The sequence below is a fragment of the Stegostoma tigrinum genome, chromosome 5 (genome assembly GCF_030684315.1).
Source record: "Stegostoma tigrinum isolate sSteTig4 chromosome 5, sSteTig4.hap1, whole genome shotgun sequence".
NCBI lineage: Eukaryota > Metazoa > Chordata > Chondrichthyes > Orectolobiformes > Stegostomatidae > Stegostoma > Stegostoma tigrinum.
Window position 1 is genome coordinate 44,265,943 of NC_081358.1, and position 15,828 is coordinate 44,281,770.

General features: G+C 43.4%; 1 protein-coding gene across 1 annotated transcript; it reads right to left on the reverse strand.

Moving 5' to 3' along the window:
- Positions 1 to 587: 587 nt before the first annotated feature.
- On the reverse strand, positions 588 to 15,158 carry txnl4a (thioredoxin-like 4A). Its single transcript, XM_048529571.2, has 4 exons — positions 15,049 to 15,158; positions 13,311 to 13,495; positions 9,946 to 10,049; positions 588 to 1,016 (listed from the first exon to the last, which is right to left on the reverse strand). The coding sequence occupies exons 2-4, from the start codon at positions 13,461 to 13,463 to the stop codon at positions 845 to 847; spliced, it is 429 nt and encodes a 142-aa protein (XP_048385528.1). The 5' UTR covers positions 13,464 to 13,495; positions 15,049 to 15,158; the 3' UTR covers positions 588 to 844.
- Between the last annotated feature and the right edge of the window lie 670 nt (positions 15,159 to 15,828).

Here is a 15,828-nt window from a genome sequence, read left to right on the forward strand (position 1 = left end):
TATAGTCATTTTGATCAAATCTAAACAGTTATTTGCCAAATTAATTGGTTGATACAGTCCAAACTTGTAGTTTATGGCTGTTCATATAATACAAAGAATAGAAACAACATATTGAATATCAAAATCTTATGAAATGCACAGTAACAAGAGTATGTAGATTGTGGACCTGGGTCCTAGCTCAAGGCACTTAATTGTTTGTTTTGGGGGTGGGGGTGGGAAAGAGAACAAAATAATGTGTGCAGGATACGCAGTCAAGAATAAATGATGGGAGCATTGATTCTTCCCAATAGTTGAAGTTAATAGATTTTTTATCACCCAATCAATGCTGATTGAGAATTTAGTTCAGTACATAGTAGGATTTATAAAATGTATATAATTAGTTAAAAGAGGGACTGATAGCTTATTTCTTCAAACAGAATACTGACAGAAACTTTAATTAGATTTCCCTTCTGTAGTATGACTGGAAAACTCAAGTGCAATCACGTGGCATTGTTCTATATTTACTTGGATATTAAGGAAGTTCAAACTACATTGAGTCAAATATTCAAAAGTACTCTACCCAAAATGAAATATTACCAGACACAGGACACAGTTGCATAATTTATTATTTTTGTAAAAAAAGGGAAAATAAATCAACAGTTTTGGTTTATCACAACAAAAAAAATTGAAAAAACATGACTTTCTATTCATATATAGTTTATGAATTGGTGTGGTAGATAATATTGAGGATATCCTAGGCAAATGTACAAACAGAAGCATTTTGAAAGTTGGTGCTTCATATTCAAGAATAGTACTTCCAGGATGAAGCTTATGATGAACTGTTCAGCTGAACATTCAAAACTCCTCAATATCTATACTTGGTGGAATAGTCTTTTGGAGATACCACAAGACCCCTTCCTTTGCGGGCTCCTCTGTAAACTGTTTCAACAATGTCAATCATCTCCTGCTTATCTTCCATGGGCCAATTAATTTTGTTATTGTTGCCTGTGCCCAAATCAATCATGATGTGCTTGTTTCTGGAAAGAAATAAAGAAATGTTACGCAAGGAAATTTTGTAACATAAAAACTTTCTGGTGACAACGTTATTGACTGTAAGATAAACACAGACAATTTTTAAAATTAATTAGTAGGGCATGGGTGCTGCTGGCTGACTAGAACTTATTGCCCGTCCCCAGGTGCCCTTGAGAAAGTGCTGATGAGCTACCGCTTGAATTGCTGTAGTCTAACCTGCTGTGGTTTGGCCCACAATTTGCAATTTCTTTGAATTCTTCTGATAATTAAAAGCAAGTACAGAAGCACTAGCAATGCTTCATCATCATCAATGGATCAAAATCGTGGAACTTCCTACCCACAGCACTGTGGATGTACTCACACCACAGACTGCAGTGGTTCAAGAAAGCAGCCATCCATCATTTTCACAGCAATCGGGGATGGGCAATGAACGCATGATGAACTAAAAACAAATTGTCCGAGACCCCAAGGTTTTAAATCTTGGGGAGGGAAGGCTTAAAAGAAATCAAGTAAAATAACATTTCTAAAAAAAAAATTAACATAATATTTTTCACAAGAATTAGTCTGTTGAAGCGTTGGTTAAAAAGTGTGCAATTTGTTTTAATTTGTTCATCAAGTCAGTACTTGAACTGGATTTTAAACTAAATTAACTACAGCAATATGAAAGACAGTGTGAGAAAGATCACACATTAGGTGATACTGCGGTAATACAACCTGGGTATTTAAAAGTTCAGACATGAAGAAATAAGTGGTGCAATATTTAGTACACAGAATGTCTATGAAAATGATCAGAACAAGTCTAGGCCATCAGCTACTCATAGTAAACCAGCTTATATAACTCATATAATGAACCAACGTCACAGGCTTCCCTCAGAGAGAAAAAGAGGAAAAAATTAATGACACTGAATCAATGCCAGATGCTTCCTACAGAGAGAGAGATGAAAATTAAAACCAGAAGTCCAGATAACCCCACCCACAGAAGTCAGATATAAGACTAAAACTGAAGTTGCTGGAAATGCTCAGCAGGTTGGCAGCATCTATGAATAAAAAAAGTTAACATTTTGGGTCCAGTGGCCCTTCCTCAGAACTGCTGAGCTTTTCCAGCAATTTCTGTTTTTGTTTCTGATTTATAGCAACCACAATTCTTTCAGTTTTTAAACAGATTCTAGACTGCCCTCGATCGACACTGTTCACAGAGATCAAAACAAGTGAAGAAATAATCAAGCATTTAGCCGAGAAGTCAATCAGTACATTCTGCACATTTACCGTACAAGTTTGATATGAATGAATTTGATGGATAGAAGAAGCTTTACATCATGTGATGCAAGGCTGAGTTACACTACACATTTTAAGGTTTGCTCATGATCTATAAAATTTCCTCTTAAGGCCTTAATGGTCCCAATGGCTGTTTTTGTAGAAACGTGTAAAAGCTTGTGCTCCTGAGATGCTGCTTGGCCTGCCGTGTTCATCCAGCTTCACACTTTGTTGCCTTGGATTCTCCAGCATCTGCAGTTCCCATTATCACTAAACATGCTGCAATGTAGCTTTGATACCACACTGTTGATTTGCAAGCACTGGAAAGTACTGTCTATAATTTCAATCTTATTAGAGGCAAAAATAACTTATAAGAAACAAATTTTATTAATCAAAGTCAGAAATGGTTATAGCACAGAGGATGGCCATTCAGGCCATCATGTCTCTGCCAGACACTTGCAACAGCAATTCAGTTAATACCAGTCCCCTGCCTTTGTGCTCCTAGCTCTGCAATTTCTTTTCCAATAATTATCCAATTCTCTTTTGAAAGCCACAATTGAAAATGCTTCCATGGCACACTCAAGCAATGCACTAATCACTCACTGTGTACAAAGGTTTCTCATATCACCGTTAGCTCTTCTGTCAATCACCTTAAATCAGAGTCCACTGGTCTGCAAAACTTCCATCAAGGGGCTAGTTTTTCTCTACACTGCCCAAATCCCACAGTATTTTGAACCCCCATCAATTCCTTTCATTATGGAAAATAAACCTGGCTTCTCTAAGCTATCCATGTGACTGAAGTCAATCATCACTGAATCATCTAACAAAACAGAAACAATATTTTCCAAAACAGATGCTTAAAAAATTGGGGTCAGGACAGAGGAAACTTGATGAGGTTATGCAGAGCAGATAGATTGCTAAAGATACTGAAAAATTTCTTCTCAGTTAATTCTTGTTCTAAGCGTTACCATCCTCTCATATTCTTTACACAAGGACAAGAGGTGGCTTGCTCCCTGCCAACTTCCTTCACTTTACAAATTAGATTGGAGGAAGACAGGATATTTATTAAGAGCTACGTCCTGTGATAAAGCACAACTCATTTTACATTGAAGGAAGTGGCTGGCAGAGAAACTACCACACTTCAATTTAAAATCAGTATAATCTTAAGATAAAGGACATTTTACACCTTTTCCAACAACTTGCATTATGAACAACTGAATTGTTTTCAATTAATCTGAACATAGCAGTAACCTGAGGTTGCTGACTGTAAGTGACCATTTGTTCGTACAGAATTAACATGCTCTCAGCAAATGTGATATGAGGCAAGAAATATTTCAAAGCTGCCATGAGGTTCCTTTAAGGATTTGGCTCTCAAATTGATGGAAAATAGTGATAAAGATGGGGCTGATATTACCATGCAAACTGCCACAAACCAAAATGAGTTAGCAATGCAGCAATGCAATTTGATTTACTGGAGTAATGCATGCAGAAGCATACAACTCCAACCCAAGAGTGAAAGCTTGTGAATGTCTAACTGAATATATATCTGAAATCAATCAACCAAATGGCTGCATCATCTGGAAGATGTGTGTACATTCCATTAGATCAGCCAAGCACAAAGTCAGCAAGCAGTCATGTACCTAGTGCATGGCTCAGGTTAAGTGTAAACAAAGGAGGGACTCACTGGAAGAGTAAGTTTGCAAAATAGTTGAAATCTTCAGATCCTCTAGGAATGGTGAAGGAAATGGAAATCCTACATTGATACAGCAGGAGGGACATACGTCAGCCAGAGCTTACAACAGATCATCAGTGGGGAGGAAAGCGAAAGTGCACCTAAATCTGAACTCATACCACAACTACCAACAGTGAGTCAGTTCCTACATTACTGTATGTAAACAAATACTGTAAAATGCTGAATGATGCTGAAAATCTGAAAATAAAAGCAAAACGGCAGAACTGCTCATCTGGTCTGGTAGCCATCTGTGGAGGGGTGAGGCAGAGGGAGACAGAAGCAAGTATCAAGTCCAATTTGACACTTCTTCAGAACTATGTTGGTTTTCACATGTTAACTGTTTCTCGCTTTTACTTTGATTGTCAGCATCCACATTACTTTCAGCAATGTTTTCATATCTTACAATACGGGTCTACAGTTGGCTGCAAGTTATTCATAATGTTCAACAACAATTAACAATGAACTGTGAGGAAGATGGTGACAATGACATTGACAAGTTGGTGGAGTGGATGGATAGGAGGTAGCTGAGATTCAATGCAGAGACGTGTGAGGTGATGCAATTTCATCAGAAGAATGCTGAAAGTCAATAAAAAAAGGAGTACAATTGTAAAGAGCACGTAGAAGCACAGGGACCCAGGTGTATATGTTCATCAGTCATTGGAAGTGGCAGGACAGGTGGAAACAGCAGTAAATAAAACACGTACTGCTCTTGGTTTTATTAACAAGGGCATGGGGTGCAAGAGCAAGGAGTTAGAGGGACCTCAAAGTAAAGGAGCCATTAGGAGGTAGTAACCATAACATGATAAGTTTTAATCTGCAATTTGAGTGGGAGAAGGGAAAATCTGAAGTGTCAGTATTGCAGCTGATCAAAGGGAACTATGGAGCTATGAGGGAGGAGCTGGCCAAAGTTCAATGGTTCAATACCCTAGCAGGGATGGCAATGGAACAACAGTGGCAGGTATTTCTGGATATAATGCAGAAGCTGCAAGGATCAGTTCATTCCAAAGAGGAAGAAAGATCTTAAGGGGAGGAAGGGGCGGCCGTGGCTGACGAGGCAAGTTAAGGACTGTATAAAGATAAAAGAGAAGATGTATAACATAGCAAAGATGAGCGGGAAGCTGGAGGACTGGGAAGCTTTTAAAGAGCAACAACCAATAACTAAAAAGGCAATGCACAGAGAAAAAATGAGGTATGAAGGAAAACTGGCCAAAAATTTCAAGGAGGGTAGCAAAAGCCTTTTTTAGGTATATGAAAAGAAAAAAAATGGTTAAGACTAAAATTGGGCCCTTGAAGACAGAAATGGGTGAATTTATTATGGGGAACAAGGAAATGGCAGAAGAGTTGAATAGGTACTTTGGAACTGTCTTCACTAGGGAAGACACAAGCAATCTCTCAGATGTAATAGAGGCTGAAGGACCTATGGTAGTGCATGAAGTGAAGGAAATTTATATTAGACAGGAAATGGTATTGGATAGACTGTTAGGTCTGAAGGCTGATGGTCTGCATCCCAGGGTACTTAAGGAGGTGACTCTACAAATCATGGACGCATTGGTAATCATTTTCCAATGTTCTATAGATTCAGGATCAGTTCCTGCAGATTGGAGGATGGCTAATGTTGTCCCAATTTTCAAGAAAGGAGGGAGAGAGAAAACAGGGAATTATCGACCGGTTAGCCTGATGTCAGTGGTGGGATAGATGCTGGAGTCAATTATGACTCATTTGGATAGCAGTAACAGGATAGGTCAGAGTCAGCATGGATTTATGAAGGGGAAATCGTGCTTGACTAATCTTCTGGAATTTTTTGAGGATGTAACTATGAAGATGGACAAGGGTGAACCAGTGGATGTAGTGTACCTGGACTTTCAGAAAGCCTTTGATAAAGTCCCACATGGAAGATTGGTGAGCAAAATTAGGGCACATGGTATTGGGGGCAAAATACTGACTTGGATTGAAAATTGGCTGGCTGACAGGAAGCAAAGAGTAGTGATAAACGGGTGCCTTTTGGAATGGCAGGCAGTGACCAGTGGGGTACCACAAGGTTCGGTGCTGGGACTGCAGCTGTTTACAATAAACACAAATGATATAGATGAAGGCATTAGGAGTAATATTTGCAAATTTGCTGATGACACAAAGCTGGGTGGCAGTGTGAAATGTGAGGAGGATGTTATGAGAATACAGGGTGACTTGGACAGGCTAGGTGAGTGGATGGATGCATGGCAGATGCTGTTTAATGTAGATAAACGTGTGGTTATCCACTTTGGTGGCAAGAACAGGAAGGCACATATAGAATTCCTACAGTGTGGAAACAGGCCCTTCGGCCCAACAAGTCCACACCGAACCTCGGAACATCCCAGCCAGACCCATCGCTTTATAATCCACCTAATCTACACCTCCCTGAACAAATGGAGTCAAGTTAGGTAAAGGGGAAGTACAACAAGATCTAGGTGTTCTTCTACATCAGTCAATGAAAGCAAGCTTGCAGGTACAGCAGGCAGTGAAGAAAGCCAATAGCATGCTGGCCTTCATAACAAGAGGAATTGAGTACAGGAGCAAAGAAGTCCTTCTGCAGCTTCACAGGGCCCTGGTGAGACCGCACCTGGAGTATTGTGCGCAGTTTTGGTCTCCAAATTTGAGGAAGGATATTCTTGCTATCGAGGGAGTGCAGCGTAGGTTCACGAGGTCAATTCCCGGAATGGCGGGACTATCATATGTTGAAAGATTGGAGCGACTGGGCTTGTATATACTTAAATGTAGAACGATGAGCGGGGATCTGATTGAGACATAAGATTATTAAGGGATCGGACACTCTGGAGGCAGGAAGCATGTTTCCGCTAATGGGTGAGTCCAGAACCAGAGGACACAGTTTAAAAATAAGGGGTAGGCCATTTAGAATAGAGTTGAGGAAAAACCTCTTCACCCAGAGAGTGGTGGATATATGGAATGCTCTGCCCCAGAAGGCAGTGGATGCCAAGTCTCTGGTTATTTTCAAGAAAGAGATGGATAGAGCTCTCAAAGATAGTGGAATCAAAGGTTATGGGAATAAGGCAGGAACAGGATACTGATGGTCGATGATCAGCCACGATCATAATGAATGGTGGTGCTGGCTCGAAGGGCCGAATGGCCTACTCCTGGACCTACTGTCTATTGTCTAATGTTGAACTTGTATAAGACATTTGATGGCACTCAGCTCAAATACTGAGCACAGAAATGATTTACTAAAATGATTTCAGGTTTGAGAAACCTCAGCTATGAGGATTGATTGAAGAAGTTGGGACCACTCTCCCTGGGACAGAAGGTGGTTGAGAGAAGATCTGATTGAGGTTTTCAAAATCACAACCACCTGGAGAGAGTAAATAGGTTGAATCTGTTTCTGCTTGTAAAAGAAACACGAACAACAACATAGATTTAAAGTGGCGTGCAAATGAAGCAAGGATGATGTGGAAAAAAACCTTTTTCAGAAAGCAACTTCTTAGGGTATGGTAATAAAATGTGAGGCTGGATGAACACAGCAGGCCAAGCAGCATCTCAGGAGCACAAAAGCTGACGTTTCGGGCCTGGACCCTTCATCAGAGAGGGGGATGGGGGGAGGGAACTGGAATAAATAGGGAGAGAGGGGGAGGCGGACCGAAGATGGAGAGTAAAGAAGATAGGTGGAGAGGGTGTAGGTGGGGAGGTAGGGAGGGGATAGGTCAGTCCAGGGAAGACGGACAGGTCAAGGAGGTGGGATGAGGTTAGTAGGTAGCTGGGGGTGCGGCTTGGGGTGGGAGGAAGGGATGGGTGAGAGGAAGAACCGGTTAGGGAGGCAGAGACAGGTTGGACTGGTTTTGGGATGCAGTGGGTGGGGGGGAAGGGCTGGGCTGGTTGTGTGGTGCAGTGGGGGGAGGGGATGAACTGGGCTGGTTTAGGGATGCAGTGGGGGAAGGGGAGATTTTGAAACTGGTGAAGTCCACATTGATACCATATGGCTGCAGGGTTCCCAGGCGGAATATGAGTTGCTGTTCCTGCAACCTTCGGGTGGCATCATTGTGGCAGTGCAGGAGGCCCATGATGGACATGTCATCAAGAGAATGGGAGGGGGAGTGGAAATGGTTTGCGACTGGGAGGTGCAGTTGTTTGTTGCGAACTGAGCGGAGGTGTTCTGCAAAGCGGTCCCCAAGCCTCCGCTTGGTTTCCCCAATGTAGAGAAAGCCGCACCGGGTACAGTGGATGCAGTATATCACATTGGCAGATGTGCAGGTGAACCTCTGCTTAATGTGGAATGTCATCTTGGGGCCTGGGATGGGGGTGAGGGAGGAGGTGTGGGGACAAGTGTAGCATTTCCTGCGGTTGCAGGGGAAGGTGCCGGGTGTGGTGGGGTTGGAGGGCAGTGTGGAGCGAACAAGGGAGTCACGGAGAGAGTGGTCTCTCCGGAAAGCAGACAGGGGTGGGGATGGAAAAATGTCTTGGGTGGTGGGGTCGGATTGTAAGTGGCGGAAGTGTCGGAGGATAATGCGTTGTATCCGGAGGTTGGTAGGGTGGTGTGTGAGAACGAGGGGGATCCTCTTGGGGCGGTTGTGGCGGGGGCGGGGTGTGAGGGATGTGTCGCGGGAAATGCGGGAGACGCGGTCAAGGGCGTTCTCAATCACCGTGGGGGGGAAGTTGCGGTCCTTAAAGAACTTGGACATCTGGGATGTGCGGGAGTGGAATGTCTTATCGTGGGAGCAGATGCGGCGGAGGCGGAGGAATTGGGAATAGGGGATGGAATTTTTGCAGGAGGGTGGGTGGGAGGAGGTGTATTCTAGGTAGCTGTGGGAGTCGGTGGGCTTGAAATGGACATCAGTTACAAGCTGGTTGCCTGAGATGGAGACTGAGAGGTCCAGGAAGGTGAGGGATGTGCTGGAGATGGCCCAGGTGAACTGAAGGTTGGGGTGGAAGGTGTTGGTGAAGTGGATGAACTGTTCGAGCTCCTCTGGGGAGCAAGAGGCGGCGCCGATACAGTCATCAATGTACCGGAGGAAGAGGTGGGGTTTGGGGCCTGTGTAGGTGCGGAAGATGGACTGTTCCACGTAACCTACAAAGAGGCAGGCATAGCTGGGGCCCATGCGGGTGCCCATGGCCACCCCCTTAGTCTGTAGGAAGTGGGAGGAGTCAAAAGAGAAGTTGTTGAGTGTGAGGACGAGTTCCGCTAGGCGGATGAGAGTGTCGGTGGAGGGGGCCTGGTCGGGCCTGCGGGACAGGAAGAAGCGGAGGGCCTTGAGGCCATCTCCATGCGGAATGCAGGTGTACAGGGACTGGACGTCCATGGTGAATATGAGGTGTTGGGGGCCAGGGAATTGGAAGTCCTGGAGGAGGTGGAGGGCGTGGGTGGTGTCACGGACATAGGTGGGGAGTTCCTGGACCAAAGGGGAGAAAATGGAGTCCAGATAGGTGGAGATGAGTTCGGTGGGGCAGGAGCAGGCTGAGACGATGGGTCGACCAGGGCAGGCAGGTTTGTGGATTTTGGGAAGGAGATAGAAACGGGCCGTGCGGGGTTGGGGAACAATGAGGTTGGAGGCTGTGGGTGGGAGGTCCCCTTAGGGTATGGAATGCATTGCTTGGAAAAATGGTAGAGTCAGGTTCTGCTGAGGTATTCAAGAGGGCATTGGATAATTAATTATAACCAGAAATGGTCTGCAGGGGAATTGGCCACTCTGGGCACCTTTCACACTACACTGAAATTATTTCAAACTGGGAGGCTTCCAACTTTCTCTCTAAAATAAGGAGGTGAATTGCTCTGCAATATGCCAAAGAAAATGGGGAGTCAATGTTGATAATATGTTATTATAGTCACCTGATAATTTCGGAATATGAGATTTTTGATGCAGGTAAGATTCCTATCCTTTGCATATTGCAGGACTTCAATTGTGTCTATTCAGTTACCAAAAGTACAAACTGAAGATTTTATAAGGATTGTTATTTATTCTTATTACCTGAAGAAAAACATAACAGTACATGGATCGTACAACTCATACATCTTGTTGAAGTCTGGTACCTCTGTAATATCCACTAGATAAATAACAGCAAAGTTTTTCACCTAAAAAAAAAGAATAAACTTTTAGAATTACAACCAGAAACCAAAATCTGGGCTCCTCAGAAAGTCATGAAGTTAAGTATTTTATGAAACAAAGAATGGCCAATGGTAAGAAACCTGAAACATAAACAGAAATTGTTGGAGAAACTCAGCAGGTCCGGTGACATTTGATGAGAAAGGAAAGTTAATGTTTGGAGTCCAGAAAATGGTTCTTCAGAATGTTAACTCTGCTTTCACTCCAAGGATGTTGACACACCTGCTGAGTTTCTCCAGCAATTTTTATTTTCGTTTAAGAATGCTTTACATAGTCAGAGACGTACAGCACAGAAACAGACTCTTCGCTCCAACTCATACATGCCAACCATCTCTCCAAAGTAATTCCATCCCATTTGCCATCATTTAGCTCATATCCCTCTAAACCCTTCTCTACTCATACACTCACCCATATGCCTTTTAAATGTTGTAATTGTACCAGCCTCTACCACTACCCGTAGCAGCTCATTTCATATACGCATCACCTTCTGTGTGGAAAAAGTTGCCCACTTAAATCTTTCCCCACTCACCTTAAAAACCAATGCCCTGTAGTTTTGGACTCCCCCAGCCCTGGGGAAAAGACCTTGCCTAATTACCATATCTATGCCCCTCATGATTTTATACATCTCTATACGGTCATCCCTCAGCCTCGAATGCTCCAGGGAAAATAGCTCCAGCCTATTCAGCCTCTCCTATAGTTCAAACCCTCCAACCCAAGCAACACCCTTGTGAATGTTTTCTGAACCCTTTCAAGTTTCACAACCTCCTTCCTTTCGGAGGGAGACCAGAATTGCACACAGTATTCCAAAAGTAGTCTAAACAATGTCCTGTACAGCCGCAACATGACCTCCCAAATCCTGTACTAAATGCACTAATCAACGAAGGCAAGCACACCAAATGCCTTCTTCACTATCCACCTGCAACTCCACTTTCAAGGAATTATGAAGCTGCACTCCAAGGTGTCTTTGTTCAGCAACACTCACCAGGACCTTATGTTTATAATGTAGCTTATTATAAATGAACCATATCCACTGCTGTATCCAATGTCATCAGCCATTTCATGCTATCACATAGGACGAATGGAATTAACTGAAGACTGACACCTGTGATGCTGGGCAACCCAGGAGGACGCCATGATTGATCATCCACTCAGCACTTCTTGATCAAGGTGCACATAAATACTTCAGCTTTGTCTTTTCACTCATGAGCTGGTTTCCCACATCATATTTGTAATGCATTCACCCTCTGCAGACTTTTTTTTAATCATCCATTACCATTCACAACTGAATGTAGAAGGGCTATACTGCTTAGACCTGATTTGTTGGTTCAGGACCATTTAATTCTGTCCAAAGAATGCTGATTTCACTATCTGTGCCGCACAGTCATTTGTCGCCAGGTTGACATCTCATTTTTAGGCATGGCCGGTGCTGCTCCTGATATACCCTCCTGTACTGGTCACTGACCAGGTGTAGGTAATTCTGCTGCTAATGCTCTGTAGCACCTAATCAAGGCCCAGTTGAGTTGCTAAACTTATTCCAAATCTGGCCCAAAACGTCAGCTTTTGTGCTCCTAAGTTGCGGCTTGTCCTGCTGTGTTCATGCAGCTCCACACTTTGTTATCTTGGATTCTCCAGCATCTCTTATTCCAAGTCTGCCCCATTTAGCAAAGTAATAGTGCCACAAAACAGGACAGAAGGGATTCATAATGTGAAATGGGAACATAGTGCCTGATAAAAGCTTGAGAAGTGGATAACAACAAATGAAAATTACAGCATTTTCCTGATTGAATGGAGAGTTATAAAGTACTGAAGATGCACTGCCTTTCATATGATCAAGAGGGAGCACTGTTAGAACTCTGCAAGAATACAGCTTGCTTCCTTCCTCAGTGAATCCAGACAAAATGAAAAGATTAATGTACCTTGAAAGAAATCCATCACGTTGTGCAGAGTGAAGAACAAAGAACACACAGATTGGTCCAGTTTGGGCTCCGCCAGGGCCACTCAGCACCTGACCTAATTACTTGGCACAAGAAGGACAAAAGAACAGAATTCTAGAGGTGAGGTGACAGCTCTTGACTTCAAGGCCATATTAACAAAGTGTGGCATCAAGGAGCCCTAGCAAAAGTTGAATTAGTAGGTATCTGGGGGCAAGTTGTCTGCTGGTTGGAGTCAAAACAGGCACATAGGAAAATGTTTATGGCTCCAGGACATCTCTGCAGGATTTGCTCAGAGTAGTGTCCTCGGTCTGACCATCTTTAGCTGCTTCAACAATGACCTTCGCTCCATCATAAAGTCTGAAACAGGGATGTTCGCCAATGATTGCACCATGCTCAGCGCCATTTGCAACTTCTCAGATATTGAAACAAACTATGTTCAAATGCATCAAGATCTGGACAATATCCAGGCTGGGGCTAACAAGTGGCTAGTAGTATTCAACACCACAGAAATGCCAGGCAATGACCATCTCCAATAAGAGATGTTATTACATCACTGAATCCCCCACAATCAACATCCCGGGGGTTACCACTGAACACAAACTCAACTGGACTTGCGCATGAAGACAGTGGCTACAACAGCATCAGAGACTAGGAATACTGTGATGAGTAACTCACCTCCTGACTTCCTAAAACTTATCCATCAACTAAAAGGCACAAGTCAGGAGTGTGACAGAAAACTCCTGACTTGCCTGGATGGGTGCAGCTGCAACATTTTATCATTCAGGATAAAGCAGCCCACTTGATCAGCACATCAACATATATCCATTCTCTCCACCGACACTTAGTGGCAGCATGTACTATCAACAAGATGCACTGTGGAAATTCACTAAAGATCCACAGACAGCACCTTCCAAACTCACAACCACTTCCTTCTAGAAGGACGAAGGCAGCAGAAAAATGGGAACACTACGCTCTGCAAAATTTCCCTTCAAGCCACTCACCATCCTGATGAGAAAATATATTGCTGTTCCTTCAGTCTCTAGGCCAAAATACTGGAATTCCCTCCCTAAGGGCATTGTGCATCAACCTACAGCACATAGACTGTAACAGTTCAAGAAGGCATCTTAACACCACCTTTTCAAGGGAAACTAGGGATGGGCAATAAATGCTGCCTGAATAGCAATGCCCATATCCCACAAATGAATAGAAGAAATTTATATAGTTCTAACATTGTATTTAACCGAATACAACTTTACCTAACGCTGGGTGCACTTGCTGATGTTTATGAAGGCTTACCTTTTCAGCAATACTATACAAGACCTCATCCATCTTCATACAAGTTGGATCCCAATCATGACCAAAGCGAATGACAACGACACGATCCTCCTCTGACAGGATGGCCTGGTCTACTTGCCAGCCATTGTGGAGATGTGGCAGCATATACGACATTGCGGCAAAGAGTTGCACTATTTCTACTACCCCTTTATATGACAAAACCAAAAAAATGAGTTAAACCACTTCTAGACTAGAAAGAAAAATGTTAGTCTTATGAATAAAAGCTCTGTGCTCACAGAAATAGTACAGTTCTTAAGACTCGGGCAGACTGACGTAAATAAATAATAGCTTGGGCCTTTGGAGGTTTTAAAAAACAGAATCATGACGGTTGTAAAGCAATTAACAACCTGTATTTTGATTGTTTTTGACCCTGTAAAACTTCCCATAAATATGACAAAATAAAGTCTGCCACCAAGCCACATAAAGAGGGATTTTAGTACTTAGGCCCAAAACCTTGTTCAAAGGGCAAGTTTCAAAGCAAGTCTTAAAGTAGGAAGGGAGGTGTGTGGAAGAGTGACTGAGAGGTTTAAGAAAGGCGTTCCAGAGCTTAGGGCCTTGGCAGCCAAAGGCACAGTCACAAGCTGTTGGAGGAGTCAATGTTGGGATGCTCAAGACACCTGAAGAAAGGAGTACAGCAATCATTTATGTCGGGGTGAGGGAGCCTCTGAAGGATTGGAAATACATGTTCATTTATAACTCATAACCTACATAATACTTATAGAATATAACCTCCTTACTGTTCCGTGCTATATGTTAATCAAATTGGTTAGAATCGCTATGAAGTCTGCATTTTACAAAACGTAACATTGTCGTTGAAAACACATGTTCCAATTCCAAGGAATGAAACAGCAACAATCCACTTTTAAGTTTTCAAACAGTAACCAACTGATTCTCTATCATATTGCATATTCTTTGGTCATATTTCTGCAGAGGCTACAAGTTACAAAATACAGAAATCTCCACGAATTAAGTTTGGGCGATTCCTCAGCACTCATTCCTGTCACCTGGCAAACTTTCATGGCTTTCGATCATGTTTCTGAGGGGCTGCTTACAGTGTCTGATATCAATGAAACTGGAGTGGGCTGGACAGTTGAGATGGATGTAAACACCAAAGTTGATTAAAAATGATCTTTGTTTTGTGGTGACAATCAGCAATGTCCCTCTTGAGAAGGGCAAGTGGTCACTTTTATTTTGATTTAATTGGGGAGGATGGAGGGGGAAGAGAAATGGTGTCATTTCTCTTACTCTAAAAGCCCACCTTCAGGGGTTATTATAGGGCCCTAACCTCTGGGCCTGGAGGACCGGATAGAATTCCCCTGGCCCTGTGCCACAAGGCGTGCGATGACACCTCTGAACGGGTTAATTAGAAAGTTAAATGAGTTAGAAGGCCTCCAGCGATCCAGGAGTGACAGTGAAGTTTACAAAGTGCCCTGAATCAACTCAGTAACCATGGCGGGTAATTGCCTCTTCCTTTACCAGGAAAAAAGACAGGCGGACAGCGGAGGTGAAAGAAACTCTTAAACAACCAACCCCCTGAGAGCTAACTGATGGTGTTTAATAGTAACCCCGGTGTGTATCTGAATGACTGAGAGTTATGTGGGGGGGAATAGTCAGAGACAGTAAACCTGCCTCATCTGTATCGCTGGAAATACTCGACTGAACAGGAGCGAGTGTGTTTGTGTGTATTAGGCGGGCTCACCTCAGACACCAATCCCCGGGAATGACACCGAGCAAGGGCGCCTCACCCCGGCCCCAGCTCCGGCTGCAGGGCCTCTGACAACCAAGATGGCGACCGCCGGTAAGGGGACGGGCCGCATGCGCGGGATCACTGGGCCAATGGGGAAAGCCTCGCGATGTTTCCCCGTGTCCCTCTGCCGGTGAAGTGACAGGTTGCATTGTGGCGGACCTTGTAGCAATGTACTGGCAATTTGTCACCACTGGAGGGCAGCCAAGTGCAAGGGATGCAACAGCGCGTTTGTACACGGCAAGCCCACTGCCCCGTCATAATGTCCAGACGATTTGTCTTTTGTAATATGAGCTCAGGGAATAAATATTGTTTGGGATATGGGAGATAACACTTCTTTCAAATAATGGCACCGAATCCTTTACATCCAAGCAAGAGTTGATGTTTCAACTAAATGATGGCGTCTCAGACAGTGCAGCACTGCCTCAGTATTGCATATGTCAGTGTAGGGATTTGGAAAGATGTTCAAACACTCAGATTCAGAGGTAATGATGCTGGAAGGCTGATGGCAACATTGATAGAGTCCATGCTGACTAGATATCCTATATAAATCTAGTCCCATTTGCAAGCGTTTGGCCCATATCCTTCTAAACTCTCTAGGCCCAAAATGTTAGGTTTTGTGCTCCGAAGATGCTGCTTGGCCTGCTGTGTTCGTCCAGCTCCACACTTTGTTATCTCCTTCTAAACTCTTTCTATTCATGAAGTCATCCAGAGGCATTTTAAATGTGATCATTG

Excerpts from the sequence above, each read along its gene's own strand:
- txnl4a (XM_048529571.2), bottom strand. The coding sequence starts at position 13,463 with ATGTCGTATATGCTGCCACATCTCCACAATGGCTGGCAAGTAGACCAG. Across the intron at positions 10,050-13,310 it reads TGTATAGTATTGCTGAAAAG|GTGAAAAACTTTGCTGTTAT; the intron begins GTAAGCCTTCAT and ends CTTTTTTTTTAG. Across the intron at positions 1,017-9,945 it reads ACTGTTATGTTTTTCTTCAG|AAACAAGCACATCATGATTG; the intron begins GTAATAAGAATA and ends ATTTCTTTCCAG.